This window comes from Tiliqua scincoides, chromosome 2, assembly GCF_035046505.1.
Source record: "Tiliqua scincoides isolate rTilSci1 chromosome 2, rTilSci1.hap2, whole genome shotgun sequence".
Lineage (NCBI taxonomy): Eukaryota > Metazoa > Chordata > Lepidosauria > Squamata > Scincidae > Tiliqua > Tiliqua scincoides.
In genome coordinates this window covers 49,403,224-49,430,995 of record NC_089822.1, presented here as the reverse complement: position 1 = coordinate 49,430,995, position 27,772 = coordinate 49,403,224, and the positions used below count along the sequence as shown (strand labels likewise).

The 27,772-nt window shown below is 39.3% G+C and overlaps 1 protein-coding gene across 1 annotated transcript in view; it reads right to left on the bottom strand.

Moving 5' to 3' along the window:
- Positions 1-2,630: 2,630 nt before the first annotated feature.
- The window catches only part of APC (APC regulator of WNT signaling pathway), a 75,787-nt gene continuing 50,645 nt past the window's right edge, over positions 2,631-27,772 (bottom strand). Inside the window, exons 10-17 of the mRNA XM_066613315.1 lie at positions 27,235-27,333; positions 23,657-24,035; positions 20,897-20,992; positions 16,870-17,009; positions 15,012-15,089; positions 13,820-13,936; positions 13,313-13,527; positions 2,631-12,685 (exon numbers count right to left, since the gene is read on the bottom strand). Of these exons, the coding sequence (XP_066469412.1) occupies positions 6,115-12,685; positions 13,313-13,527; positions 13,820-13,936; positions 15,012-15,089; positions 16,870-17,009; positions 20,897-20,992; positions 23,657-24,035; positions 27,235-27,333 (7,695 nt within the window). The 3' untranslated portion in view covers positions 2,631-6,114. The remainder of the gene's footprint in view (positions 12,686-13,312; positions 13,528-13,819; positions 13,937-15,011; positions 15,090-16,869; positions 17,010-20,896; positions 20,993-23,656; positions 24,036-27,234; positions 27,334-27,772) is intronic.

Genomic DNA, 27,772 nt, shown 5'->3' with positions numbered 1-27,772 from the left:
TCTTTCTTTACTTCAATAAATATTCCATTTCCTCTCCCCCCTCCCTCCCCACCACAGACTTCCCACATCGTTTTAACATTTTACAATTTTACTTTTACCAAGATAAACTTTTGTTCATTATATAACTCTTTTCCCGCCAGATAAACTTTAAATTTATGCCATTCTGAATAGAATTTCTTATACTTAAATTCATGCCGAATAAAACGTGTAATCTCGCACTCCTTAATTTCCTCCACGTCTTTGAAATTTTCTTGCTTTTTAAAATCTCCCTTCAATATTATTTGTTCATCGTGGATCTATCCCAATTCCGAAATTAACACTTCAAAGAAGCCATCTTTAACTCCATTTAGTACCTACACTCCAACTGGTAACTGGTCTTTTTATTATTCAGTATAACTTCTACTGCCAAATATCTTCCTTCTACCTTCTTCTTTCCATGGGGCATGTACTTCATCCTGCAGTTGGGTGTCACTCACGGAGCCCTCTTCAAAGTAAGGGATGTTTGTTCCCTTACCTCAGTGCTGCATTGCCCTTAAGTCAGTGCTGGAAAGCACTGACATAAGGGGTTAGGATTGCGCCCTCAGTGACTTTAAACACTATTGACTAGGGGCCAAATCCTATCTAATTTTCCAGTGCTGGTGCTGCTGTGCCAATGGGGCACGTGCTGCATTCTGTAGTAGGGGGGCAATCATGGAGACCTCCTCCAGGTAAGGGAATATTTGTTCCCTTTCCTTGGGGCTCCAGTGCGACTGCACCAGCACTAGAAAGTTGGATAGGATTGAGCCCGAAGGAGTTCTTATGGAGAAGTTGATTGGACTGTGGCTTGGAGGCACTGTTTTGCAGTGGTTCCACTTCTCGTTGGTCAACAGATCACAGAAGGTGGTGCTGGGGGATACCACCAGCACCTTGATGCAATATCCTCCATGCTGTTTTATGCTCCATGCTGTTCAACATCTATATGAAACTGTTAGGAGAGGTGATCTGGGGATTTGGAGTGGGGTGCCATCAGAATGATAACTAGGTCCATCTCTCTTTTCCACCTAATACTGGAGAGGCAGTCAAGGTTTTGGAGTGCTCCCTGGATGCAATAGGGATGTAGGCTAACAGACTGAAATTAAATGCCATAGTGCAGTGGTTCCCAAACTGGGACTGGGACCTACTACTGGGATTGTGGCCCAATTTTTGTTGGGTCACAAAACTGACAGGGCAGATTCAAGTATGTGCATCAAGGGGTAAAAAAAGCTGCTATGTGGGGGAACACTGCTGTCCAATCACCATTATAGCCACACCCCTTGGCATTTATAAATCAGGCAGCAGCCCCTAGGGCAGGGGTACCAAATGTGTTTTACACAGTTAACTGAATAGCATTCATGATGCCTGCTGAGAGCTGGAAGTGATGCCATTAAGCAAGAAGTGAGGTCACTAAGCCATTTCTGCCCAATGTTGCATTTACGCAGCAGGGACCAAATGCGTACACCTGTGGGCCCAGGCAAAAATTGGTCAATAAGCACTTTTTCCTCACTTAAGAACTCAGCAGCCACAAACGACAAGAGAAAACATGCAAATCTCGATCATATTTTCCAAAAACAGGAGAGCCCAGTTACCATGCTGAAAGGGCTCACTTTTCAGCAGTGACATCTCAGAAAAGCTCAGCAGCTAGTGCTGGGAGAGCCCAAGGTTGGATAAAGAGCTGCTAGGGGGCCAACTCCAGCCTGCAAGCCTTATGTTTTATATTCCCTGGTCCTGGACAGGACTGGTTGAACCCTGGCCAGACCCGCAGTTCAGCCAAATCCTTCTCTTCTGTGACCAGTGCTCAGTTCCAGAGCACGGCAGCTCTTCTTGTCCCCAGATTGAGATGAGATGACACTCTGGCCAGTTGCATCTTCACAGAAGTCTGGGTGCAATGTCAGCTGGGGCATCACACCACAGACACAAATGGCCAGAGTGTTACGTTGTCCCAATCTGGGGACAAGAAGAGCTGCAATGCTTTGGAACTGTGAGTGCCGGTCGCACTGGGGAATGCATTCCAGGTATGCAGAGGTTGCAACTTTGAGTGCTGCTGGTCTAGGGCCTCTAAAAAGTTTGAGAACCAATGCCATAGTGGGTTATATACAAAACATGAAAATTTGTTGTAAAGGTCTCCACGGCTAGGAGAATGTCTCTATTACTGGAAATTTGGGGGGGGGGGCGGAGACATACTATTAAAATTCTAATCATTGGTTCTTATAGCTAGGAGGCTTTGTGCAACATTATCAGATTTTAAAAAGGATTTCCCTTCCGAAGTAGCTGTGAAAAGTTGGCTCATTGAGGAGGGAGGACTCCAGCATTTAAGAGTCTTGCTGCATCCAGTGTAATTTATCATACTCCTACGCCATTGTGTTTAGTTCTGCTCAAAAGTATCATTTCTTGCAGATAGCTTACCCTGAAGCTTCTGGCTAAGCACTTGTCTAGAATAGAGCAGCTAAACTAAGAACCAGCAGTAGCAAGATGCTATCTTCTCACTTTTTTACCACCACCCTGTTTGCCAAGGATTCCAAACCCTCAAGAATTTGGGGGTGTGAATTGCTGCTGTGGGGAGGGAAAGATACCTTGCACTGGTGCTGTTATGTGGGTTCCTCTGAATGGTTCCTGCTGAATTTTGTTTTCGGTGGTAGTCAGCTGTGTATTTAAATACAGCAAACAGTGATCTCTGGATTGACCACGGTCACACTTTGAAAGAATTTAATTTACAAGATCCAACGGCAACCCTGAGGCATACAGAACTCTTCACTCTCTCTAGTGCTGAAGTCATTTCATTATGTTAAACACAAAGAGCTCCAAATTTTAATTTTTTTTTGTTGCTTCCACACATTAAAAATATACAAAGAAACTCAAGTTAAGCTTCTCAAACATTAATTGTCAGAGATATTACTTTGAAAACAGACTATCAGATCTCTGAAGTCATGGTTGGTTTATCAGAGATATAAAAATGTTTTAGAACATTTTGTTTTACATTATCAATACATAATGAACTGTAATGAATCATTTACAGCTTTGATAAAGTGTATTATAGAAGATAAGGTAAATATCTTGGAACAATAAATTATTTCATTGAAGACCATTAAATCACAATTCAATTAATCCTCTAAAAAGGAGGGTTATGGGCAATAATTGTTAAAAATACAGTTGTGGTCACCATCTTAAAACAAACATGTCTATATGCCACTCACATTGAAACTTAAAAAGGCAAGCTCATTGTTCAAAAAGTAAACATTACAATTTCAACATTCGTTTTTACTAGGTTACTTTTTTACATCAAAATGAAATTATGTTTATCAAATTATTAGTTTATTTTAACGTCAGAATGAAATTACACAAGAAAAGAAACTTTTAGCTTGTACATTGAACCACAAATAATCAGAAAATGAATATAATTCTCACAGTAAAAGAGCACGGGAGGAAGCAGGAAACTTAAGTGTTAGTGGAACTTTTAAAAATAAAGTTCTTTCCAATTTCTTGTCTTGATTTTCCCTTTACCATGCGGTACATAATTCCTAGGAACTAGTGGTTAATTTATTAGAAGTAAAAAAAATTGCAGTAATCAACAAGCACAAATTTGACAGCATCAGTAAAGTCAAGTTGCCGTCAACGCTTGGCAGTCAACAGCAGAGGATTTAGACCACCCTTGTGGGAGGTGGCTTTCCCTCAGATGTACTCCCTATTTGTTTTTGGCAATTGGTGATACAAGAGACAAGCACAAATTTGACAGCATCAGTAAAGTCAAGTTGCCGTCAACGCTTGGCAGTCAACAGCAGAGGATTTAGACCACCCTTGTGGGAGGTGGCTTTCCCTCAGATGTACTCCCTATTTGTTTTTGGCAATTGGTGATACAAGAGAAATGGAAGTGAATCCATACTGATGAGTACTGATCGTGTTTATCACTCTATATTAGGTGCTGTACATGAAGTACATTGAAACATAAAGTACATAATGCATCACAAAGCTGCAGACTGCATATTAGGTAAGTAGGGCTCATGTCCACATAAGATATTCTACCAATATGGTATGCAATGTATAAGTAATATGTATAATCCTTTTGATGGAGAACCAGAAATGGAAAATTTTATATTTTCTTACACAATAGTTTTAGTGAGATGCCTAGCACATTAGTTTAACTTATCTTTATTGTTTTAACATTGTTAAGTAGCAATGTTAAGGATGATTATGAGGCCACTAGATATCCAGCTCTTTTTGCATGTGATATTTCCAAAGCACTAATGGACTCATCAGTTCATCTACATCATTTGCATTATGGGATTGGGGAAGAGGACACCAAGAAAAAGCCAATAATATACTGAACTGTTTGAATTTGTATGTTATTTGTTGATCACTATGTTAGGCGAAAATGTTAACTGTTCTGAAAAAGTACAATTAATAATAGAGCGCTTGCTGTGCTAAAATGAGGCATATAGCAAGAAGCACTGTCCTGTATTATCCATCAAGCTGGCACATCCATATGAGGATATTTATAAGCACATTCTGAACCCTACTACCAAACAATAACATGTATGATTGTAATAATGAAAGCCAGTCTCAGGCACACACTTGACTTGCTTACCACTGTTTTAATTAACCACGTGCACACGCATGTCACTATATTAGTATACAGGCACTTAAGTTTATCAGAGTACTTCTGTTGTAAACAGCCTAATGAAGGTCTCTTAAGTCAAAGCATATGTGAATACAAAGTTGGTTTACCCGGAGCAGTTTGATGTACAAATCTTATTTTCTACTAAGACACTTACATCTAGTATTTTAGTCCCTAATTAATTACCAAAATGAAAAAAAGAGATAATAAATGAACATACACTGGTTATAAAATTCCAATCTCATACTTTTTTTCAATTTCTCCAGAACTGTAAAAAAGTATTTGTATACAGAGTAGCACTCTAGAATGTGCAATAGGAAAAGTATGCATCTACGGAAGTACTTATTTTAGCCTCTTTTTGCGCCTGGAACCAACTTTAGTCTCAACTGCAAACCCCAGTGCTCTATTGGAATGCTACAGCTGTTACTTGTGTATATTAACAGCTACTGTAACCTGGAAGAGAACCAGTGTGTGACTGTACCAGGCTGTGGGTACAATCCAAATCCATTACAATCCATGCAAACATTTCCAGAGATGTCAATGGAATATAGATAGTCTCCAATGAGCCTTTAGAGCAAGTGCATTAATATATCATACGAAGAGGATTTCTCAAAAATACCAAAATTAAATATTGATTTCTTAAGTACTGCAAAGTAACACACAACAAAATTTACATACAGCAATAATTTATTCTGAAATGTTCATTTAGTTCTGTTGAGACCTCACCTGTGTCTCAATAAAAGAGCAGCCATTTCACCTCAAATACCAGAATATACAACAAGTTACAGCATAGCAAAAATCCTACCTACTGTTGGATAAAATCTAGTTCTGGTAAAATAATTTTGTTCAAGGTTTACACGTACACAGATTTCTCTCTCTTTTTTTGCAGAGCACAAAAACAAAAGGTAAATCATTACACCATAACTATCTATGCACATTATGTGACCACAGAAATGTTAATCATTATTTCAGAAAATGAACCATTAGTTCTATTCATGCAAAAAACAGGCTTGTTCACCAGAAACCATATTACTGTGAATTTCACAGCCACATGATTAATTATAAGATTAGGTGGCTTCACAAATACTAAATTGAGTTTTTTTTGCATAAATACCAATTTTCCCTGATGTAGTTTAGTCATTTTGCAAATCTAGAAATGAATGATATAGTCATAGAATTTGTTTTTATCTGTTGTTCATCTTTCCTGAATATGCCCCCGCAAAAACAATTAAAGGTATGGGATGTTAATTAAATATATGTAAAACATACTGTACAAATATAATTACTTTAGCAATTTTATTGCTAAACTATCAATCAGGAATCCCTCAAAATATTACCAGTGAGGACAAAGAATATCAAATATGGCTTCCAGAACAAGGACTCTCTACAAGAATCAAACTTATTTACAAAACAAAAAACCCAACCCAATCTTTTTAGTTTCATTAAAAAGTTCCACATATAGCATAATACATCAGTTTTTTTTTTCATTAAACAGAAGTCACCAGGTAAGATCCAGAATGGCGCTTAGGACTCTGAGCATCACTTGAGTCTGTACCTTCAGTCTTTGAATCTCGTTTTTTTGTGCTGTTTACCGGTGTTGGTATCTGCGATGGCCGAGTAGAGCTACTATCCGCGCTGCTTTTCCTGGGGCTTGGATTATAGTTGAAGGGAGTCACTCTTGCTGCAACAGCACCACTGGGTGAACTGTGCTTGCTTGAGCTGCTGGAACTGAACGGTGTACGTTCATTAACAGTGTTTTCATTGGCCTCTGGGGCAGGGGCAGAGACAGGGTTGCTTAGTACAGGCTTAGTTTCAGTTCCCTTCTTGTCAGGACTATCCGACTGAATGAATGAATTGAGGCGGTTTTCTAAACCAGTGGTGCGAACAGGGACATTTCCATTCCCTGCACTTTGTTTCCCATGAAGATCTTTAGAATCTTTACTATTCACATTCCCTTTCTCTGAAACACTGTCAATAATGGGAGGAGTGTTTCCTGTAGGAGACTTTCCAGACCTAGGATTATTGATAGGGCAGTCCTCAATCCTCACCCACACATCCTCAGTCTTGGAGACAGCAGGTGCCATCTGGTAAATTAAAGTTTTTGAATCAGCACCATTGGTAGCACCTGATGAGGTATTCTGAGGAGGGCTAGTCATTATCTGAGGAATTTCATTTTCCTTTATCTTTCTCCAAGTACCTTTTGTTGTTGCTTGACTCTCTTTAGATTGCTTGAGTCCAGAAAAAGAACTTACATGCTGCTTTTCATCCTCACTTTTTGCCTTTTCACTGGATTCTGAAGAAGCTGAAAGAATTGAGGAAGAGCTTCCAGTCCTTCGCCAAGTACTTACACGAGGAAGAGATGAGGAATGTTTACTGTGCTCACGCTTCCATGTCCCTGATCTGTTAATTGGCAACCTAGAAGGACTCTCAGAATGGGACCGAGCTATGTCATGGCGCTTTGTTGGTCTTCCATCATTGTATTCTAAAGAAGGGCTCAGGTTAGGAGGTAACTTTCTCCAACCACTAGTTTGGATTGTTGAATGAGTAGAGAGAGACATATCAGGAAGTGAAGGACTTAAAACTGGGGTCTGTGTTTGGGACTGGATGGGAGAGTCTGGTCTAGATGGAGACAAAGATTCAAATGAAGCAGACTCTTCTAATTTCCTTCTTAGGGTGGGACTAGGTGTTTCTTTAATAAAAGTTGACTGGCGTACTAAAACAGGTCTCTCTGATCTGTCAGATTCACTCCCACTGGATTTGGCTGATGACATTCTAGATACGTCGGCCTTTTTGTTTGATCCACTGATACCAGAAATTTGGTTTAATCCTTTTGAGGCAGACTCACTCCTGGGAATGCCACTGGAACTTTTGGGCAACCCTGTTTGTTTTGCCATACTTTGCTGGCTCATTTGTCTGCCTGGCGATGTGTAAGCCATTCTTCCTGAACCTGAAGACTTAGTAGAAGCTGTACTTGGAGATGATGTTCTTGGCAACTGAGATAATTTATTAGGAGGACTTATGCCATTTCTTCCTGGTGATATTGAATTTCGGCCAGGAGACTGTAGAGGTCGGGTTAATGGTTGCTGTTGTGGTCTTGAAGGTGTAGAATCTCTAGATCCTGACCTAGAAGGTCCCTTACTTGATCCACCAGGCTGAGATGACTGCCTGGATATAGGGCTTGGCTCAGATTTCACAGATGGTTTGTTTACCCTGGGGGAACTTGTGGAACTCTGACTTTCATTTGGACTTTTGGAGGCTGTACTCTTCAGCTGTGGCCCTTTTTTAGAGACAGGACTTGTACTTGAAGAACTGTTTCTAACTCCAGGAATATGAATCATTGTTCTGCCTCGGGAGATTGAGGGCATATTAGTTTGCAGGGGCTGTTTCAAGTGACTTGTAAGTTCTGAATTAGAACGAGCTTTACCTGTAATCATACTTTTATATACTTTCTTTCCTCCTTTGACACCTTTATTTTCAGACTCTACTTTCTTTGTTTCCAGTGTACTCTTTTCTCCTGGTTTAATTATTCTCGGACCCTTATTGCTAGTAAAAGGTTTTTCTTCTTGATCTGGTGTAAGATGAAAGGGTGACCCTAAGGAAATTCCAGATTTTAATGAAAGAATTGAATCAGAGTCTGATGATGCTTGCCGAGACAGAGATGCTGCTGCTGCAGCTTGATGCAAGCTGCTAACTATAGAATTTGCACCTTCTTGAATAGCTTTCCAGTCAAAGTTCTCTGAATCTGGCGAGAAACCATGCTCTGAATCAGGTCTTTGTATATCCTTCAAATCTAATGTCAGGTCTTCTGCCAAAATGCCCCCCATGCTTCTTGAGCTACTTTTCTCACTGTCTCCTTTTGATCTGGAGGGCTTTTTCTTTTTAGGCATAGCAGAACTAATACATTCTTGCAAAAGATCATCTTCTGAGTCAATACTAAGAGAACTGAGGGAGCTGTTTCTTGAAAAACATACAGGAGTATCTTCAACATGAAATGATTTAGGAGCATAGCCAGAAACTTGGGGTCTACTGGATTCTATCTGTGCATCAGATTGTTCTATTTGTTCAATGGGTTCGCTTTCTTTGTTGTTGTTTTCTTGATCAATATCACTAAGAGAACTCAGAGATGAATTACGAGAAAAACAAACTGGGGTATTTTCTATTGCAAAATTTTGCATTTTTTCATCTGTAGCTGCACCTCGATCTGCAATATCTTTGGTTGACTGAGAGAAAGCAGTTTGTTTCTGCATTACAGTTTTGGGTTGATTTCTTCCTAGGGGAGTGTGTTTTTGGCAAGCTTGTGTTCTACTGACCGACTGCTGATTTGAAATCTGTTCTGTATTAGCACTGGATTTAATTTCACCTTTTCCCTTTCTCAGTTCTGCCTTTTCCCTCGAAAGGTCCACATCATCATCAAAGTCTAGAGAACTCAAAGAGTCATTTCGTGAAAAGCAATATGGAGTTCCCTCAATTGGAGTATAATGGTGGGGAGAATCAAACGCAAAGCTTCCTCGTGTACGATCTTCATTATTTGGAAGTTTTTCATTGAAGTCCCTTGAATTATTTTTAAGGTTTTGTTTCTTTGTATCTTTGTTATCTGTATATGCTCTTTCATTGCTAAAATTACTTTTTGATTCTGTGGTTTTTCGCAAACGTGCTCTGTACTCATTACTTTGGGGCATGGGCTTTACTGGTGAAGTTGGTTTCTTTTTGTCAGCTTCTAGTTGATTTTTAGTACTTATGGATGGGGATGTAGATGCATGCTGGATTTGATCCATTATCTTTTTCACTCTGAAAGGTTTGTGGCTTTTCCCTTTTGGCATAGCAGAATTAATACACTCCGCAAGAATATCATCACCTTCTTCTGTTTTGTCATCATCCAACCCAACAGTAGTCCCAGTTGAACTTTTCCCCCTCTGAGCACCATCAGTACTTCTACCTTCTGTGGGAATGGTATCTCTCTTTTCCAGCTCAGTTGATTCCATTCCTGTGCCACCAGATTCTGCATTGGCCAGTTCATTTGGTGGTGATTCTATTGTGAGATCACTCAGAGATGTAGCTGTTGAGAAATTTATGGGTGTTCCCTCAACACAATACACACGTGGCATATCATCTCCAGGTGTAAAACTAACATGCTTTTGAGAATGTAATCTGTTTTGAGAAGGGAGAAGTTTATATACAGGCAGCTGGCTTGGTTTCCTGGCTACTGGTGGAGGTATTTTTGAAGCAGTTATCTGAGAAGGTTTTTTGGCTTTACGTGAAGATTTTGTTGGCATAGCAGAAATAATACATTCTTCCAATATAACAATGTCATCATCGTCTGAATCATCTAGTATATCTTTTTCATTTTCTGTGGGCTTTTCTGCTTCTTTCTCTTGATTATTTTTTGTATCATTTGGCTGTTCAAGTTCAGCTTCATTCCCATGGTCATTTTCATGTACAGGGGGCATGATTCTTAGCTCTACATCTTTCTGTATAAAAGGTTCATCAAGACTCAAAGCACTTAGGCTTGAGGAACAAGAAAAGCCATCTGGTGTACTTTCTGTAGCAAAATGTAACAAAGTGTCTGCATCTTGCAATACCTGCACTCTTTGAACAGCCGTATTTACAGCTGTTTGTCTTGGCCCAGATTCTCTCTTTTCAGGATTCAGTGCTTTCGTTTTGGTTGCTTCTCTTTTTACTTGTGTGGTTTGTGCAGGGGGTGGGGTTTTACTTCTGCTTGGTGGCATTGTTTGCCCAGGGCTATCTGGAAGGTCACTTGGGCTTATAATGCCACTCACCATCCCACTGCAAGGCTCACTCTGAACAGAGCTAGCAATTGAACGGCTCTCAAAACTGTCCAAGGAACTTACAGAGGTACACCTACTAAACATAAGGGGAGTCTCCTGCACATAATGTTCTGGTGGGCTCTTGGGAGTCTGAGCACCACTTTTTGAAGGAGATTTGGCACCGGAAGAAAACTCAACATTTTTATGTCTAGCTGAATCAGAAGGAGAGAGACCAGAAGCCTGAAGTCTATTTGATTTTGTTCTAATGTGCTGTGAGGCTGATGAGGTTTCACTTACTGTGCCTGCTCCAGACAGATTTCCACTATTTTCTTTCATTCCCACCATCTTCAGGGAGTTATCTGTATCTGTTACATGTGTGGCTTGATCTCGTCCTGTTTCATCTTCAGCTGATGATAAAGATGACAGAGAGCTACATCTGGAAAAACATATTGGTGTATCTTCCACACAATAGGTTTGCATCGTTTCCTGATTGATGGAGGGTGCTTTGCAGGAAGCAGGCTTCTGCGTGTGAGCTGCTCTATTCTGAGCAGAATTTGGATGAAGCTGGTTATGCCTCTTTGAGCCAGCTGAGGTCGACGTATTCCTGCTGCTTGATGAGATGTGATCTGTTTTAGTGCTCTGTACTGATGGACTTTTTGAAAAAGAAAAAGATGGCTTCTGTGCTGAGGGAGGAACATCAGTTGAGTATTTGAGACTATAATCAATAGGTTGATCTACATGATGTTCTTCTTCATTGTATTTTATGCTATAATTAGTTGGATGGTCTTCTTCCTCATGCTGTTCCTTCTCAGAGTAACGCTCACTATAGTTGGTTGGCTTATCATCCTCATAATCAACCTGGCATAAGGACTGATTTACTTTTGGATTTATTCCAAGGCTGCAGCCTACTCTGTTTTGTTCTGAACTGTTAGATTCCCTTGATCTGAAAGGAGAAACACACTCTGACTGTCCAAAAGTTGGGTAGCTCATGTGTTTATCATCACCACTTTCAGTGTATACAGGATAGGCTCCACTTTGACTTCTGGACTGTCTTTGTTCATTCTGCTTTATTTCTTCTTCTATTATGTGTTTGGGTCTTGCCCATCTTTCATTCTGTGATGGGCTCTGCCTTCCAGAATTCAACTGCTCATCAGAATATTTTAGACTATAGTTTATTGGAGTATCTAATTCTCCATCATTGTCATCCATATGATTAGCACTATGTATTTTATGGGCTAAATCAGCAGGATACTGTCCATAGCTGCAAAATTTACTTTCATCATCTTCAGAATATGATTCAATAGGTTTCATTTGTCCTCTTTTGCCATAGCCATCACTACTGCTGACACTGTTTAAGCTGTCATTGGAAGCTCGCTTATACTCCGCTTTTGTATAGGACACAGGACAGGTCCTGTTCTCAGATTTAGTAAAGTTGTAAGTATTTGTGTGAGAATGGGTAGCGGACGTTCTCCTTAAAGCATTCCTGTCTTCTGATAAACAGTGCATTTCAGCAACAGATCCACTGCTTCTCTCTTCTTGTGGAATATGCATACTTGTTACTTCTTCCATTACTTTGGAAATCTGGGCTGCTGTAGTAGAGATCTGCATTCCTATTCGTTTAGAAGAGCTCCCAGAGTTTTCTGTTGCTGATTGATAGCTGCTTAATCCCATGGCACGCTCTCTGTCCAAGCTCCTGTCCTTTTCAGAACGAGAACCGTCTGCATTTCCTCTGCTTGAAGTAGAGGAGCCAGGCAACATTGTAGTGTTTAAATATGGTGAAAGCACAGTAATATTTCCAGTATTAAAGTTCTCTGACCTACAAACTCCATCTTCATGTCGATTTGCATCCAAAACATACTCACCATACAGATTCTGTTTATGTCTTTGCTTATTACGGTGAGATGTTTTGGGGCTTAGATTATCAATATTGTCAAATGTCTCAGATAAATGTTGAGCATCTAACTCTGCTTCCAGTGCTTTTTGCTTTCGAACATGAAGAGATGGTAAGCTTGAACCTGGAGACATGATGTTGGCATCTTTGTACTTTGCAGGTCTATTTGCCATTAGGTTCCTTAAAGCTGCAGCACTGCCCATGGCTATCATCTTGTGCTTTGAATGTATGAGATTTTTGAGCATACTAACTGCTCCCATGTCCCATAATGCTTCCTGGTCCTTTGCATTCCGTGCAGAGAGGTTCCACAGGGTCCCACATGCATTGCTGACTATTGTCAAACTATGAGATTTCAAATGATGTAGCAAGGTTTGCAAGCAGCTGTTCTCTCTCAAAATTTGCCTGGAATTTAGTGGGGAAAAAGTATCAGTTTAACAGAATGAAAAATGCCCAAAACCTTTCATGACAATTTCTTGCTGATAATAGCATCCTTCAGAATATGCAATGGATGTTTATTCAGGGTTTTTAAAGACCGAGAATCAAAAGGTGACTATTTTTGTGCACAAAGCTCTAGGGCACACAAAGGGTTGCTGATTTTTCGACAGCAACTTATCATGCCAATCAAAGGTCCCTTGACCTTTGAAGACAGCCTTCTGGAGGCCGCAGGGTGTGCTGATTGCAGACCTCTGGATACTAGTCAAAGTTTTTAGCTAAGAGCTGTCTTATTCAAAATTAATCAATTTTATAATTAAACAACTGAAGGTGCTAGCCATTCAACACAAATATCCACTTTGAAAGTGCTATTTATCATCCAGCTAATTCTCCACCTGAAACCACGAGAACAGTGGTTTTTAAAAAAAACAGTGCAATATAAATGATTTAGCATACAATAATGTTAAGCAAAACCTTGATCATATTTCCTGCCTACTTCTAAATAATTTCTTCTGAATTTTCTAGTAGTGCCTGCTGAACTAGCAATTTACGTAACACATGAAGCTTACTGCACATGTAACTTGATAGCACATTTACCTGTGGTCCTCATTTGTAGCAATCAAGCTAGAGACATTACGCAGTATTCCTCCCCCACTTTCAATGATGGCTAAGGTATTTGTTTGGCTCCGGTAAGTCAGTGTGCCAACTAAAAAGGCAAGTGCACCATCCACAGCACATATATCAGCTTTATTCTCAGTGCAATGTGCAGATAAATTCCATAAGGCACTCAATACACTTTTTAGGGTGGATTCCTGCAAAGAGAGTACACAAACATTGAATTAGAATTCCAGGGTGCAATTTCATTTCATTTAAATCAACTGAGTTCTGACACTTTGTTTCAATGAGATAAGGATTATGCTCATAATTTGGATGGAGAATATCTGCCAAAAACCAAGCTTTTTTTTTTTTGCCAATTATAACAGTTTTTGTCTATTGCCAATTCTAAATTATAATGTGATTTAGCCTGTTATTAGTAGAATATCTTTTTTGAACAGAGACAGAAAGTAATTTCAGAAACTTAAAATATGCCTTTGCGGATGGTACCTTTTTCACTTCCAAAGCACACTCCATCAATGCTTTTACACTTCCAACCTCGCGTAATGTCTTTTTACTGTTTACATCTGCTCGCCAGGACAAATTCCTCAACACACTTGCAATGACCTGTAAAAGTGAAATAATTTTTAAAAACTGAATGAGAGTTCACTTTTATGCACCTTTGGCTGGATCCAAATGTTACTTCCTCCAGCAAAAAGACTCTTTACATCAGAAGATGGCATCTACCCCAAATCAGATGACACCCATAAACTTCCTGTATTGAGGAAAAAGATTAAATATCTCTAAAAACATCTGACCATTTACTGGTAAGAAAACAGAAATATTGTAGAATTAAAATGGCAGATTAAAGACTTTCGTACTTTGATCAACCAACAAGCAATTCATCCGGGGTGGTGTGACCTGAATGCTGTTTGATGCTGTCTCAGCTCTGCTGCAAAAAAACTTTACTGTGCTGCTTGCGTGTTTTGCTGTTGTCAAACCTGGAAGGGCAAGACCTAGTTTTATTTACAGGGACAGTAAGAATGCTCACATCGCCCCTATAAATAAAACCAAAAGTCCTGCATTTCCAGGTTTGACAACAGCAAAACACGCAAGCAGCACAGTAAGGAGGAGAATGATCAACTTCTCACTCAAGTGAACGGGAAGTGAATAATTGTGCCTTGCATCAGCAGAAGGTAGGAAGGGAGTGGTGGCTGCAAATCTGGAGTGAAAGTTAACCCAAATCTGCCATTCCCTCAGAACACTTGTGGATGGCTGCTGTGGCAACCAAAATCAGCTGGCCTCGTGGATATGCTGATGCTGAATCCATCTATACTTTCCAAATACAACCGCATTAGATAAAAGAGCAAATGGAACTGGGCACATCCTGAATACAAGTTATGGGATTTTCCTAATGTTGTTAGTTATATAATTCTATAAAATTTCCCCAAACAAGTTTCTTTGATTAAGGCCCACAATTATATGCCACACGATTAGAATTTAAATTAGAAAACACCACGTTAGTAGATATGCAGCAAATAGTTGATTCTAAGGCTTCTGCAAGAATATAAACATGGAGAAAATAAAATGGGAAAAACTGCAAGAAAAGCGAGTTTACATTAAACCCAGAGAAACATGCCTAAAGACTGGCAGTAAATAGGAAAATGCAGTAGTAGAACTGTCCCACCAAGAAATGTTTTACCTGTTGCAAATCTTCACTTTCAGATTTTAATTGGGCTACAAGAGCTCTCATGCATCCCTTCATAGAACATAATGTTGCCTGTTGAGAGAGAAATCAATGTTCTGTGAAACACAATGATTCATCAGCATTCTTTACAGTATTTCTATTCTGCCTTTCCCCCACTTACATGGGCGCACAAGGCAGCTAACAAAATATGGGGGAGCGATAAAAAACAAACACTACACATAAAATGCTACTAGTCTCATACTGAGTGGGCAAAGAAGCAGTGTTTCCAAGTGGTGTCCAAGTGGTGTTATATTTGGCAGTGGAAAAGTAACAGTCCCTCTTCACTCCTGCGTAATCTTTTCTAGTGGATGTTGATTCTTCTACAGACAGTGGACCCTTTTGGGAGCTATTTAGTTATTTGATTTTTCTCTGCAAATTGCTTTGTGAACTTTTTTTTGGTTGAAAAGTAGTATATAAATATTCTTAACAACCACCAATCAAAGAGCAGCAGATATTAAAAATAAAGAAAGAAAAAGATCACCACATCTATAAAACAGCAACATAATTCTAGAATGTTTTATGATTATTGACATCAACTAAACAGTAATAAATGTTAATACATAAAGATGGTAGCAGAAATTATAAATGCATTTACAACATAAAAAGCAGGTCAAAATTTATTTCGGGCAGAATTAAATGTTATGTATTAATATGCCAGTTTGAAAGATCAAAGAAACTCTGAAACAAAGCATTGCTTAGGGCACAATCCTTAGTCATTCTTGGGCCAGAACAAGTCCCTTGCACAGGCCTGAAGGTATCGCAAAAGTGCCATAAGGCATTTTTGCACCACCTCAAGAGTCAGGAGGCTGCCTCCAGTGCATTGTGCCAGAGGAGAGGTAAGTTTACACCAGCCGTGTTGGGTCAGCATGGGGGAAGGATGGAATGGAGGCTTTCCAGGACAGGGGGAGGACAGGCAGCCTATGGGTGGCCTGGGGCTGAGCAGGGGGTTGGGACCAGGATCTGGCACTTAGGATCGATCCTTACCAAACTCCCAGGCGACCTTGTGCAGCGCCAGGATGCTTGGACCTGTGCCACCTCTTTAGGTGGCACAGATTCGAGTAGCCCCATTGGGGGCTACTGCTGCATTACCCAGCATAAGGGGAATCAATTCCCCTTGCCCCGGTCTGAGACACAGCCAGCCCCAACCCCATGCTTGATATGGGACAGGCCAACTGGCCTGCCTGTTCCAGTGCAGGTTAAGATTGGGCTGCCTGTCAGTCAGCTAAAGCAGGCTGATTTTTAATAGCTTACATTTTTGCTAAAGATAATATTGGAATGTTTGTTTACAAAACAATGCAGAGCTCAATTGAACCACACCTTAATGAAGGGCAATTGTGTGTTTCTATAACCACCATAGCTTTTAGTGCTTCACAGCATTTATAAAACAGAGCTAATTTATAAATTCTGTGCTTTATTCAGCTGTACCACTGTGACTAACGTCAGCAAGAATAAAATTAATGGGTAGTATCCACACTCTTTGCTTTGGTGGAAGAGACTGTTGCCTTTGTAGTACTTTGCTGCTTGCCTCGCTCCGATGGTAGAGTCAATTCTGAATGCTACCCAATATCAAGAGTGTCTCTGTAAAAGATGCTCTACTTACACAAATGGAGAGGGACCAATTCCCCACACACCCCCAAAATTTGGTCCTGAGGGTTCCCCAAGAGCTGCAGAGGAAAGGGAAATTGACCAAAAGTGCCCCTCTGCACTTTCAGCAATTGAAGATTTTCTCAGGTTACAACCCTATACGTAGAAGTGCTAAAATTCCAAACTCTTAAAAGAATATTAAGCAGGAAGTTACATGCTAGAAAGCTACCTTATTGGCTACATCTCCAAAAGTTAAATTCGTCAAAGCCATTCCAGCATATCTTCTTAATGTGACGCTATAGTGGTCATTAGTAAGCCCATACATTTCACAGTCCACCTGCAACAGCTCTGCAATGGCTTGCAGCCCCCCTATAAAAATAGTTGAAATCTTTGTTAGGAATAATTATTATTCTGAATATATTTATTCACCTAAATACCAAGGGCAAAGCCAAGAAATAGTAACAAAATATCCAAACTAAGAACTGGTCTTACAAATCTGGGGGCACTCAGGACATAGTATTATGAATCTATACTGCACCATCCAGTTACAGATAAGAAATAACATCTTAAGCATTCAAACTGCAGTATTTTTCTTATGTCTCATTCTCAAGGAGAGTGGATAGTCATGTGCAATTATTTCCTAAGGTCCTCATAACAAGATAAGTATGTTTTTAGGAGAATGAAAATACCTGAAGAGCGATACCTAAGTACAGTAACTTATATACATAAACAATGGTATCTTTGGGTCTCTTGGACTCCAAGTGTCGAAGGCAATAACTTTACAATTGTAGAGAACTCAAGACAAGACATGTATATGTTTAACACAAACTTTTTTTTTTTTTTTAGCAATGCATATATGCAGACACTCCTAGAGGGCAAGAGGACTGGTTTGGTGTGGGGGCTTGCTCTCCTCACTGCTATATGTGCCATCTCATGTTTTTGTGTGCTGACAAGTGATAGCATTGACCATTTTTAAAAATTGTGACATCTCTCTGGTAAATTCAGTGCCCTGAACCATGTATGCTGACCTGAAAATTTATCACAAAATCTCTACCATTTTCCAATATAGGAGAAGTGATCTGAGTGAGAGTGTGCAGGTACCAATGTTATTTTATGCTTACCAATCCCATAGGCAACCTGTACTACACAGTTTTAAGATTTAGTCCATTTTCAGAATACAAAAATCTGTGCTATTTACCAAATCACTTGAATGAAAATACAGGTTAAGCCTGTTTATTCACAGATTTTATATTTGCGGATCTGGCCCATTGTGGGTCCTCTGGACCCAAGCTGAGATAGACTTGGCTCAACCTGAACCCTCTGAAGGTGACTAGAGCTGTGCTCCAGTCACCTCTAGCGGTCTTTCTGAAGCATGAAGGCAAAAAAAGTGAATTCCAGGTTTTAAGGCAATCTGAGGCCAAGGGAGGGCTTCCCCCAGCCTCAGAATGCTAAAAGGCATTAAAATGTCATTCTGCTTCCCCCCAAGAAATCAGGAGTCTTTTTTTTTTTTTTGCCTTCTGTGCTTCAGAAAGCCCTCTGGAGGTGACCAGAGCTGAGCTTCAGTCGCCTTTGGAGGACTGAAAGGCACTGAAACCATGGATTTGATTGTCCATGTTTTCAGTATCTGCACTGGCTTAGAGAACGAAACCCTCGTGGATACCAAGGGATACCTGTAACGAGATACCTAGGTACATGGCATCATTTTTTTTAGATCATTTATTTATTTATTTAACTATAATAAACATAAAATAGAAAAACAAATACATACATAAACAAAATTCTAATAAAGCAGCACGAGCGAAGCCAAAACATTCCCATACTTATAATCCAAATACATAAGAGTCCAAACATTAACAAATATTAATCTATACCACTAATACTTCAAAATCAATCTTCAAATCCAAAATACCTCAAATCCCCATCCTCTCTCTGATTCAAAAAATCAATAACTGGACTCCAATTCTTCAAAACGTTTTCTGTTGAATTCTCCCTAAGCAAAATTGTTAATTTATCCATCTCCGCATAATCCATAAGTCTTATCCACCATTCCTCCACCGAAGGTATATTCATAGTCTTCCAATTTTGAGCATAAAGTATTCTGGCAGCGCTTATCATATACAAAAATAAAACTTCATTTTTTCTTTCCACATACTCATCTGTCATACCTAATAAAAATACTTCTGGCTTCAATTGTATATTTGTTTTTAAGATCAACTGTATCTGTGCATGAATTTGTGACCAATATTTTTTAACTTTTGAACACGTCCACCACATGTGGTAAAATGTTCCCTCTTGTTTCTTACATTTCCAACAACTATTGGACATAGTTTCATACATTTTGGCTAATTTACTTGGTGTCACATACCAACGATAGATCATCTTATATATATTTTCCTTAATGTTAACATTCAAAGTAAATTTTGTCTGTTTTATCCATAATTTCTCCCATCTGTCCATTGAAAGTTCATAGCCCACATTTTTTGCCCATTGGATCATGCATTCTTTAACCTGTTCATCTTCTGTTTCAAACTTCAAAAGCAATTTATATATTTTAGATATTACCTGCTCATCTGATCTTAATTGTTTCTGCAATATTGTCTCTCCCTCTTCAAAACCATATAATTTTTTATCAATTTTAAATCTTTCTAATAATTGTAAATACATAAACCATTTGCAGTCAAAACCCTCTACAATCAATTCCTCTCTAGACTTCAAAATACATTGACCTTGATTACATTTCAAGTTCTTATACAATAACCATTTATCTCTTGGTACAGTTCCCAAACCAAAATGTGCTTCTTGTGGTGAAGTTAAGAGTGAAATTTTGTTGTAAAACCTTTTCTTATAACGATTCCATATCTTCCACAGTGCATGTTTATAGAATCTACCTGTTAAACCATCTGGACCCGGAGCTTTATCTATATTAATCTTCTTTATTGCCTCTACAACTTCACACAGAATTATTCTATTATTTAAAATTTCCCTTTGTTCTTCAGACACTTTTGGTAAATTTTGTTTATCCAAGTAGTTCTTTACTTCTACTTGATCTATTTTTTGACTTTTGTATAAATTAGCATAATAATTTGTAATTATTTTTTTTATATCCTCCTGATCAGTATATATTTTTCCTGCCTCCTGCAATTTTAAAATTACTCTCTTCTCTCTCTGCTTCCTCAATTTGTAGGAAGCAAATTTCCCTGGTTTATTGGCATGCTCAAAATATCTTTGTTTCACAAACTTTAATTTAATTTCCATTTGATTCACCATCATCAAAGATAATTGATGCTGTAAATCTTTTATTTGTTGTACTATTTTTTTATCTCCTGGGACTTCTTTTTTTTTTTTTGCCTTCTGTGCTTCAGAAAGCCCTCTGGAGGTGACCAGAGCTGAGCTTCAGTCGCCTTTGGAGGACTGAAAGGCACTGAAACCATGGATTTGATTGTCCATGTTTTCAGTATCTGCACTGGCTTAGAGAACAAAACCCTCATGGATACCAAGGGATACCTGTAACTAGATACCTAGGTACATGGCATCATTTGATATGGTTTCGCCCTTGAAAGTTCATACCAAAATAAATAAATGTTAAATCTTAAGATGTGAAAAGACTTTGATGCAACAGACATGGCTACTGTTCTGAAATTTGCATATTTCTAGGTGCATATTTATGCATCAAATGATGCATCATATTTTGCATCATTTGAACTGTTAATACTTCCCATATCACACGACTGATTATATTCACCAGTTTAAAAACACCACAAGATAAAAAGTTTTGTGTATTATGAAAAGTACTTTTGGACTGTGCTCCTTTACACCTGTCTTTAAATCTATTGCTTTGCAGATTTATTTTCTTGAACATGTATTTAACTTCAGTGCTCATAAAGTTAACGTACTGAGAACCTCCTTGAAAGCCTACAGGGAAAACACAACAATAATAACCCACATACAAATCCTGCCTATATTTGTAAAGTTCAAGAGTACATTGACTCAATATATATCCAGAATTGTGCACTAACTCCAAGTTCTGTCATTTTGAATAATGTGCTTTTCTCCTTTATGAAATGGAAGGAAGACAGATCTATTTCATTTGAGAGAGACACACAGAGCCAAATATAGCAAATGAACAAATTAAACTGGTGGAAAAGACAGTGAAGCATTCTGATTTTGACTGACAAGGCTTTCTCTAGTAAGTCTATGGAAAGGAGCAGAAATAATCATCATTTTTCTACAGAGTACTGTAATCCTTTCAGACTTACCAAGTTCATTCATTGCATGCCTGTGCTCTTCATCAAAGGAAAGTTTCATTAGAACACACACTGCAGGGCAGATCTGATGGTCAACTGGAGCTGGCACTGTGTCAGAAGAAAGGAGAATAATTTCTTAACTGGATCTGTTTGAAGTCTTCATATAAAAGGTAAGTGGTCAAAGTCATTTCTGGCCAGAGAACTGAATATGAAAGTACAAGCAGTAATCAGCTCAAAAAAAAATGGTTCCACAATTAGGCACTCAGCTTTCAATTGTCTGATGCTTTATATTCCTAAGTTTTTTTTATTCTGTTTTGTTTGTAAAACCCTTTAAAAATTCAAATATAGTTTAAAAATATTCAGCATGAGAAAAATTACTGTAGTCCTTCTGCAAACAAAATAATTTAAATATGTTTATGCAGAATAATATCAAACCGGTTCAAAATACAGCAAACCCTCTTCCACAGGCTTGGCATCTGCGGATTTGAATATCCATGGATGCAGAGCCTGCAGCTGGAGGATCTTAAGAGGACCTTCCAGTTATGTCCAAGATGTGTTGCCACCGCAAACCATAATCACTTTCCAGTTGAGTCTGGGTGGCTGTGCACAACCTCTGGATGGCGGGGTGTGGCCCCCAGGTAAGTAAGTGCCCCCCCCCACAGATTTCAGTATCTGAGGTATTCAGTATTCACAGGAGGTTCTGAACAGATGTCCCACAGATATCAAGGGCCCACTGTACTTGAATTAGCTAGTAAGGGCCCAATCCTATCCAACTCTCTAGCACTGATGCAATCCTGCCAATGGCTGGCAGTGAGAGGGCAGTCACAGAGGCCTCCTCAAGGTAAGGGAACATTTGTTCTCCTACCTTGGGGCTAGAAAGTTGAATAGGATTGGCCCCAAGCCACTTTTTAACGTTTGTGTCTGAACTAGAGCATTAAAAAGTACTGATGAACTTGGATTGGAATTGACCCAAACAGTTAATGGCTCAATGCCCTGTTTCAGACATTGCTGCCAATTATTCATTTAATGTAAACGATTTTCATCCTGCACCTTTTCCATAGTTTCAGGGTTGTTCACAACACAAACCATAAAATTATGGGTTTCATACATCAAGTACAAAAAGCAACTAAGCAGTACAGCAAGATTTCACATCTAACTGAACAAGCAGCGGAGTCCCTGTCAATGACTGTAGGAGAAACCTGCTTCACAAGGTCACAGGACTCATCCATCAACCATAACCAGTTTCACTGAAACTGAATCTAGATTACATCTACTATTATTGCCAAACAACAGTTAAGGATAAAGACTTCAATGCCTGATTATGCTGAATGGAGGGTGGGAGAGTGTCACCGAGGCCCACCCCAGGTGGCCAGGAGTTCCCTGGGAGCAAGGGTCTCCTCTGGAGGCGAGGCCTACTCGGGAGTAAGCCCCAAGTGTCAGCAGGACTGCAGGGCACCTACATGGGAGTAGGGACAGGGAACAGCTGGGAGCAGGAAGGCACGTGGGCAGGAAGGGTGGGACTAGGCCGACCTGAGGTAAGCCTCATAAGGGAGCTGGAGGAGGAGGAGAGAGGTCACTCCTCTTCGGAGGGGTGGAAGGCCAGAGGGAAGCCAGAGGGAAAGGGTGACCCGGACCAAGGGGAGAGGCCCCCATAGGGAGGGGGCTGTGGTCAGCTCTAGAGAGAGGAGGCTGGGGCAGAGACCTCCCTGACCCAGGGTCGGCCCAGACCCAGAGGACATACCCTGGAGAGACGTGGTTGTTGACACAGGAGGACTAACTGACAAAGGAGCCAGCACCAAGGTACCGTGGGCCCTCCCAAGGCCAGCCAGCCTGACCCTGGCCAGCCTGGGCAGTGCCCTCCAGAACCCAAGCCTGGACTACAATCTCCAATGAGCTGGAAGGACCGGGGCCTAAGCCGTTCCGACGACAACGACACCAGTCAGCCTAGACTGAGGTGGGCTGTGAAGTAACGAGCCACATGAATGTAAAGAGGTTGACTCAATTAAACTGTCTGCGTAAAGCTACCATACCTGCTTCCCGTCCATTAATTCACTGCCGACCACCACGCCTTGACCGGGTAAGCCCCTCGCGCTCGGTACCGACCCCAGGGCAGGGGCCTCCTCCCGCCATGGACGTTAGAGAGTTACTACAGTGAGCACCAATTGCTTGAACTCAAACTTCAGAGGACCAAGATGGCTTGAATGCTGCAGCATATGCAGAACTCAATACCTTCTTTGTTAACATGAATGAAGAACAGGGCTTTATCATCAAGTCATAGTTCAATCACACAGGATGTCTACACACTTTCAAGCCCAATTCAAGGTGCTGGCTCATATTTAAGCCATAAATAGCCTGGATTCAGTGTTATCTGATGGAATGCCTTTAACTGTATATTCATTAAGATCTGAGAAGGTCTTGTTCCATGTTCTGACAATCAAAGAATTCATAGGGCTTGAGAATGAGAGGACGTTCTCTGTAACTGAGCCTATTCTTTGCAATGCAGTGAAGCTCATAAAATGTCTTTGCTGTTGCCTTATGCTCTGAGCAGTCAAGAGACATCTAATTTGGTTGCTGACCTCATGTTTTTATATGGTTATGCTCTGTATTGGTTTTTATTTTATGTATAAAATGAATTGCCTAATATTTCACATGTCCTGCTTATAATCTTTTGCTTCTGTAAAAGACCAAAATTCTAAGTCATAGCATTAAAGAATACTTCACAGTGCTTTAAAATCTCTTGACGACAATTTTTAAGCATTATGACCAACATACTTGGGTTTTTGTCTTGGTCCATGCCCTGATCGTGCGCTTCCTGCCATTCCCAACATGTTTCACAGTAAGCTCGGATTTGCTCTAGAAGATGGAGGACTCTTATTTCTCGCCTGCCTCGCTTATCATCAGGCTGTGAATGAATAATATTATGCAATGCTGCACTGGCTCTAGCACGGGCCTCTTTGCTGCCCCGGGAGTTTCCCAACAAAACAGAGTCTTTATCGTTGCCGTGTAGAAGTTGGATAAGAAGGGGAAGACATCCAGACTGGCGCATAGCTATGCAACTGTCCTGGGAGCTCGACATGGCTAGCAAAGTTCGTGACATGTCATCTTTATCATGAGTGCCCAGCATTGACAACAATGAATACACCATTTCCACCTGTAGAACAAATTGTTTTAAAACAAAATTATAATTATGAAAAATCAAATGTGGTGGCATATACCCATTTGGGAAAATTTTTATATTACCTCAAACAATTGCAAAACATAATGGCCCTTAGCTACTTAATAGATTTAGGTCATTTTGTAACAGTAAAAGAATTATGTAAGCTAGAAATTAAAAACATTCTAGATCTTCTAGGGCTCCTTGGCATTTAGAGTGAGAAGACAGATTCAATATTTTCTTTCAGAAGTACACAGATCTACATGACTGAAATGTTCATATAAAAATTTATTTCTAATGGCCTAGAATGGCTGTGTCAGGCAGACATACTTATGCATTACAAACCTTGTACCACTCAAAACAGCTATGAATAAAAAAGTAGCAAAAAATATTTTCAGATGCATTGTACAACTTCTGCTGATTTAAATGAGTATTTTAAGAATCCAAGCTTGAATGGATCCAATTAAAGCAGTTACATATTCTCCATAGCAACAACTTCCTTAAATTCCTACCTGTAGCAGAAAAAATGGTATGACCAAAATTAGTGGAGAACTTATTATATGCCAGCATTAATCTTCCCCATAAATAAAATTAAGCCACCTGAGAACAAGTATGCATTTTCAGAAAAGCTTAGCAATGTTCTCAAACTGTTAATTTAGCAATCTGATTTCACATCATAAATCACAAATAATGAAATGGTAGCAACTTTGTCTAAATCTACAGGTCTGAAGAAACTACACAATAGAACTTCCTAAAATAATTTGATGTGCAATATGTCAATACAAATCCACTGGACAGCTGAAACCCCCTGAAGCCTAGAAAAATATTTCAAAAACAGCTTAAAAGTAAAGATACTTCCCATTAGGTAGGCTGCCCAACAGGATGGGGTGAAAGTTGATAATTTGAAAGGTCAAAGGTATAGATCTGATCACATACTAAATAAGATCAAGTTTGGTGATATTAAATTTTGCATGTAGCCACAAAACAGCCAGAAAGCCTATGAACATATTTGTCACATTAGGGACATTTTGAAGCTAAAAACCCCACACAGTTAGCCTAGGGACTCTGTATTTGACTGAGATTTTAGGAAAATCCTACGCTAACACAGTCATAAAAAGTCAAATAGAATCATACTGCAAATACTAAGTAATCTAATGTAAGATGTAGTCATGCAACCACAAATTGACAGAACATGTACCATTATAAAACGATCTTACTCCTGGAGACTAGGACAGTGTCAATGGTGCCCTTTACTTTTCTATTTCCCAGAACAGTGCCATGGAAGTTGTAAAGTGCAGTTCTGGTAGCAGTGCTTAGGCAAGGGTTAGGTTTTGGCTGTTAACACTAACATTTGGGTTGGGCTCAGGCATAATGTGAATTCATGGTTTATGCTAGCCATTCTTAAGAACCTAAACCATTGTTTGAGCCTCCAGATGTACAACAGGCAAACTAGAGTTCAGAGTTGCTTGCTTCTTCTCATATGCTCAGGACTCAGCTTCATAAGTTCACTCTTGTCTTAACAAAGCAATTTCCAGAGGCAGAGCAAAAGCGCAAAGCATAATTTTTCAATGGCCTGGGAATTCACACATAACCACACAAACTGATTTCAATACCTAGTTTGTAGAGCCCAAACAAACATAAGTTTATGGGCAGACTTGGCTTCATGCATAACTCAAAACCATGTTTTAGCTTAACACACTACGGTTTTACATTATATTTGAATTCAAGCCTCTTCTGGTACAATGCTAGCAGAAGAACTCTTAAGCATGATCCTATAGCTTTGGTACTGGAGAATAAGAGCCAAGATAAGTGATTGGAAAGCTACACTGCTTAAGAACATAACAGCTGTTTGATCAGGCTAAAGACGCATCCAGCATGAATAGCAGCTCACTAGTTGCCTCTAGTTAGGCAACAAGCAACAGGTGAACACATACCTCTCCCCCAGCAGTGGTATTGTCCTGCAACTGGTATCCTGCACATTGCCTCTGAACCAGGAGGTATCTATAGTGATCTAATCAAAAGCCAGTGACAGATTTTTTTCTCCATGAACGTGTCTTATCCCCTTTTAAAGCTACTGCACATCACCACATCTTGTAATGTTTCAGACAATGTGGGGAATCTATTGTTTGAAAGCACATTCCCATCTAAAGACTCCCTACACATGCAAAACAAACAAGTCAGGGAGAAAGATAAGTCTTCTATTGAGACTTAGATGTTTGTAACTATATTGTTCATGCCTTAACAGTCCACTGATAACAGTGAACAATAATTCTATGGTTCATACTCCTGCTCCAATGCTCATTCTGAATGCAGAGAGAAACATCTTTTAAGCATATCCAACACACGAAACATTTGAATCAAAAAAGCTGTAGAATTTTGCAATAAAATGCAGCTGTTAGCACAGTTTCATTGAACTGACTATTAGAACAAGTAAGCCAATTTTGACAGCATTGTATTACAATGACAATCTGAGGTAATGCTGATGACAGAGTAATCATGGTTGAAAAAATGTGAACGACTTTTATGATCCCTCGGAAATATCTCTGCATTCTGAAGCACTTGAAACTGTGGTTTCAGATTCTGGTTTTAGCAGGAAATCCTGGTTAGTGCTGACTGGGTTGCCAAGGTAACAACAGTTAAATTCAGTTAAGTCTTGTGGTGGTGATTCATACTCCAGAAGGGAAGGAATAGGGGGGAGGAGATGAGTGATTTCTTAGCCCACTCAGCATTGTGTCTGCACTGTCTTTAGCTACACAAATCAGACAGTATATGCTCAGATGTTATTACAGATAACATTAGGGCTCAAGATCAATAGAAGATTAAAGATTCATGTCCATCAAAAAGGAATGCACAGCTGAGGTTCACTACTTGAGTTCCATATGTTACTATAACAATCTTCAGGTTCTTGTGTTACAAAATTTGGAATTTCAGTCTGTTTAGCATTCTTCCACATTTTATAGGAATAATTATTTTAGGGTTTAAATTTCCTTGATTTCTTATCAAGGCTCCTAATTAAATGGATACTGTACCCAAGGTATTTAAGATTTAACTAAAACACAAAATGTAAAATATCACACTCCCATTTTGTGGAATGCCAACAAAAGAATCCCTTTGTAAATATTAAATACCTGTTATATAAAATAATGTAGACATTAGTAAAATGTAGCATCAGCACCCTGTAGTAATCTTTGGTTACCTTAGTACCCAGGTGACTTGTCAGTCTTCTAGGAACAGAATAGCTACTGTTAGAACTCATAACACTGGATGTCTCATGGTCCATCCGAACAGCTGAACCCTACAAGTATAAGTAACAAAGCAACAGAAGTGTTTGCATTAACACAAAAATTATTTTAATAATAGCATTTTAAATTCAATTATATTAAACAAATTTCAGCATGACTTAAATTTAGCCAACAAATCAACTTAATAAAAAGCGGTCCCAGAATTCCCTTCAAGGACAGAAAAAGCAGCAAGATTATCGAGTTACAGAAACAAAAAACAAGAAGCCACTTTTTTTTTTAATAACAATGAAATTCATAGCAACTTTTTGTTATCAAACAGCATTTTTTTTGGCATACCCCTTAAGTTAAACTTCTTAAATCTATATTCAGTCAAGAGAAGCTATTGCCAAACACAACTTCAGTGTTAGTATTCTTGTTCCTTCAACTGCTTTTACCTGAAATTCTAAGCACACTTACTAGGGTAAGCAGAATTACCCACTGAATGCAATGGGA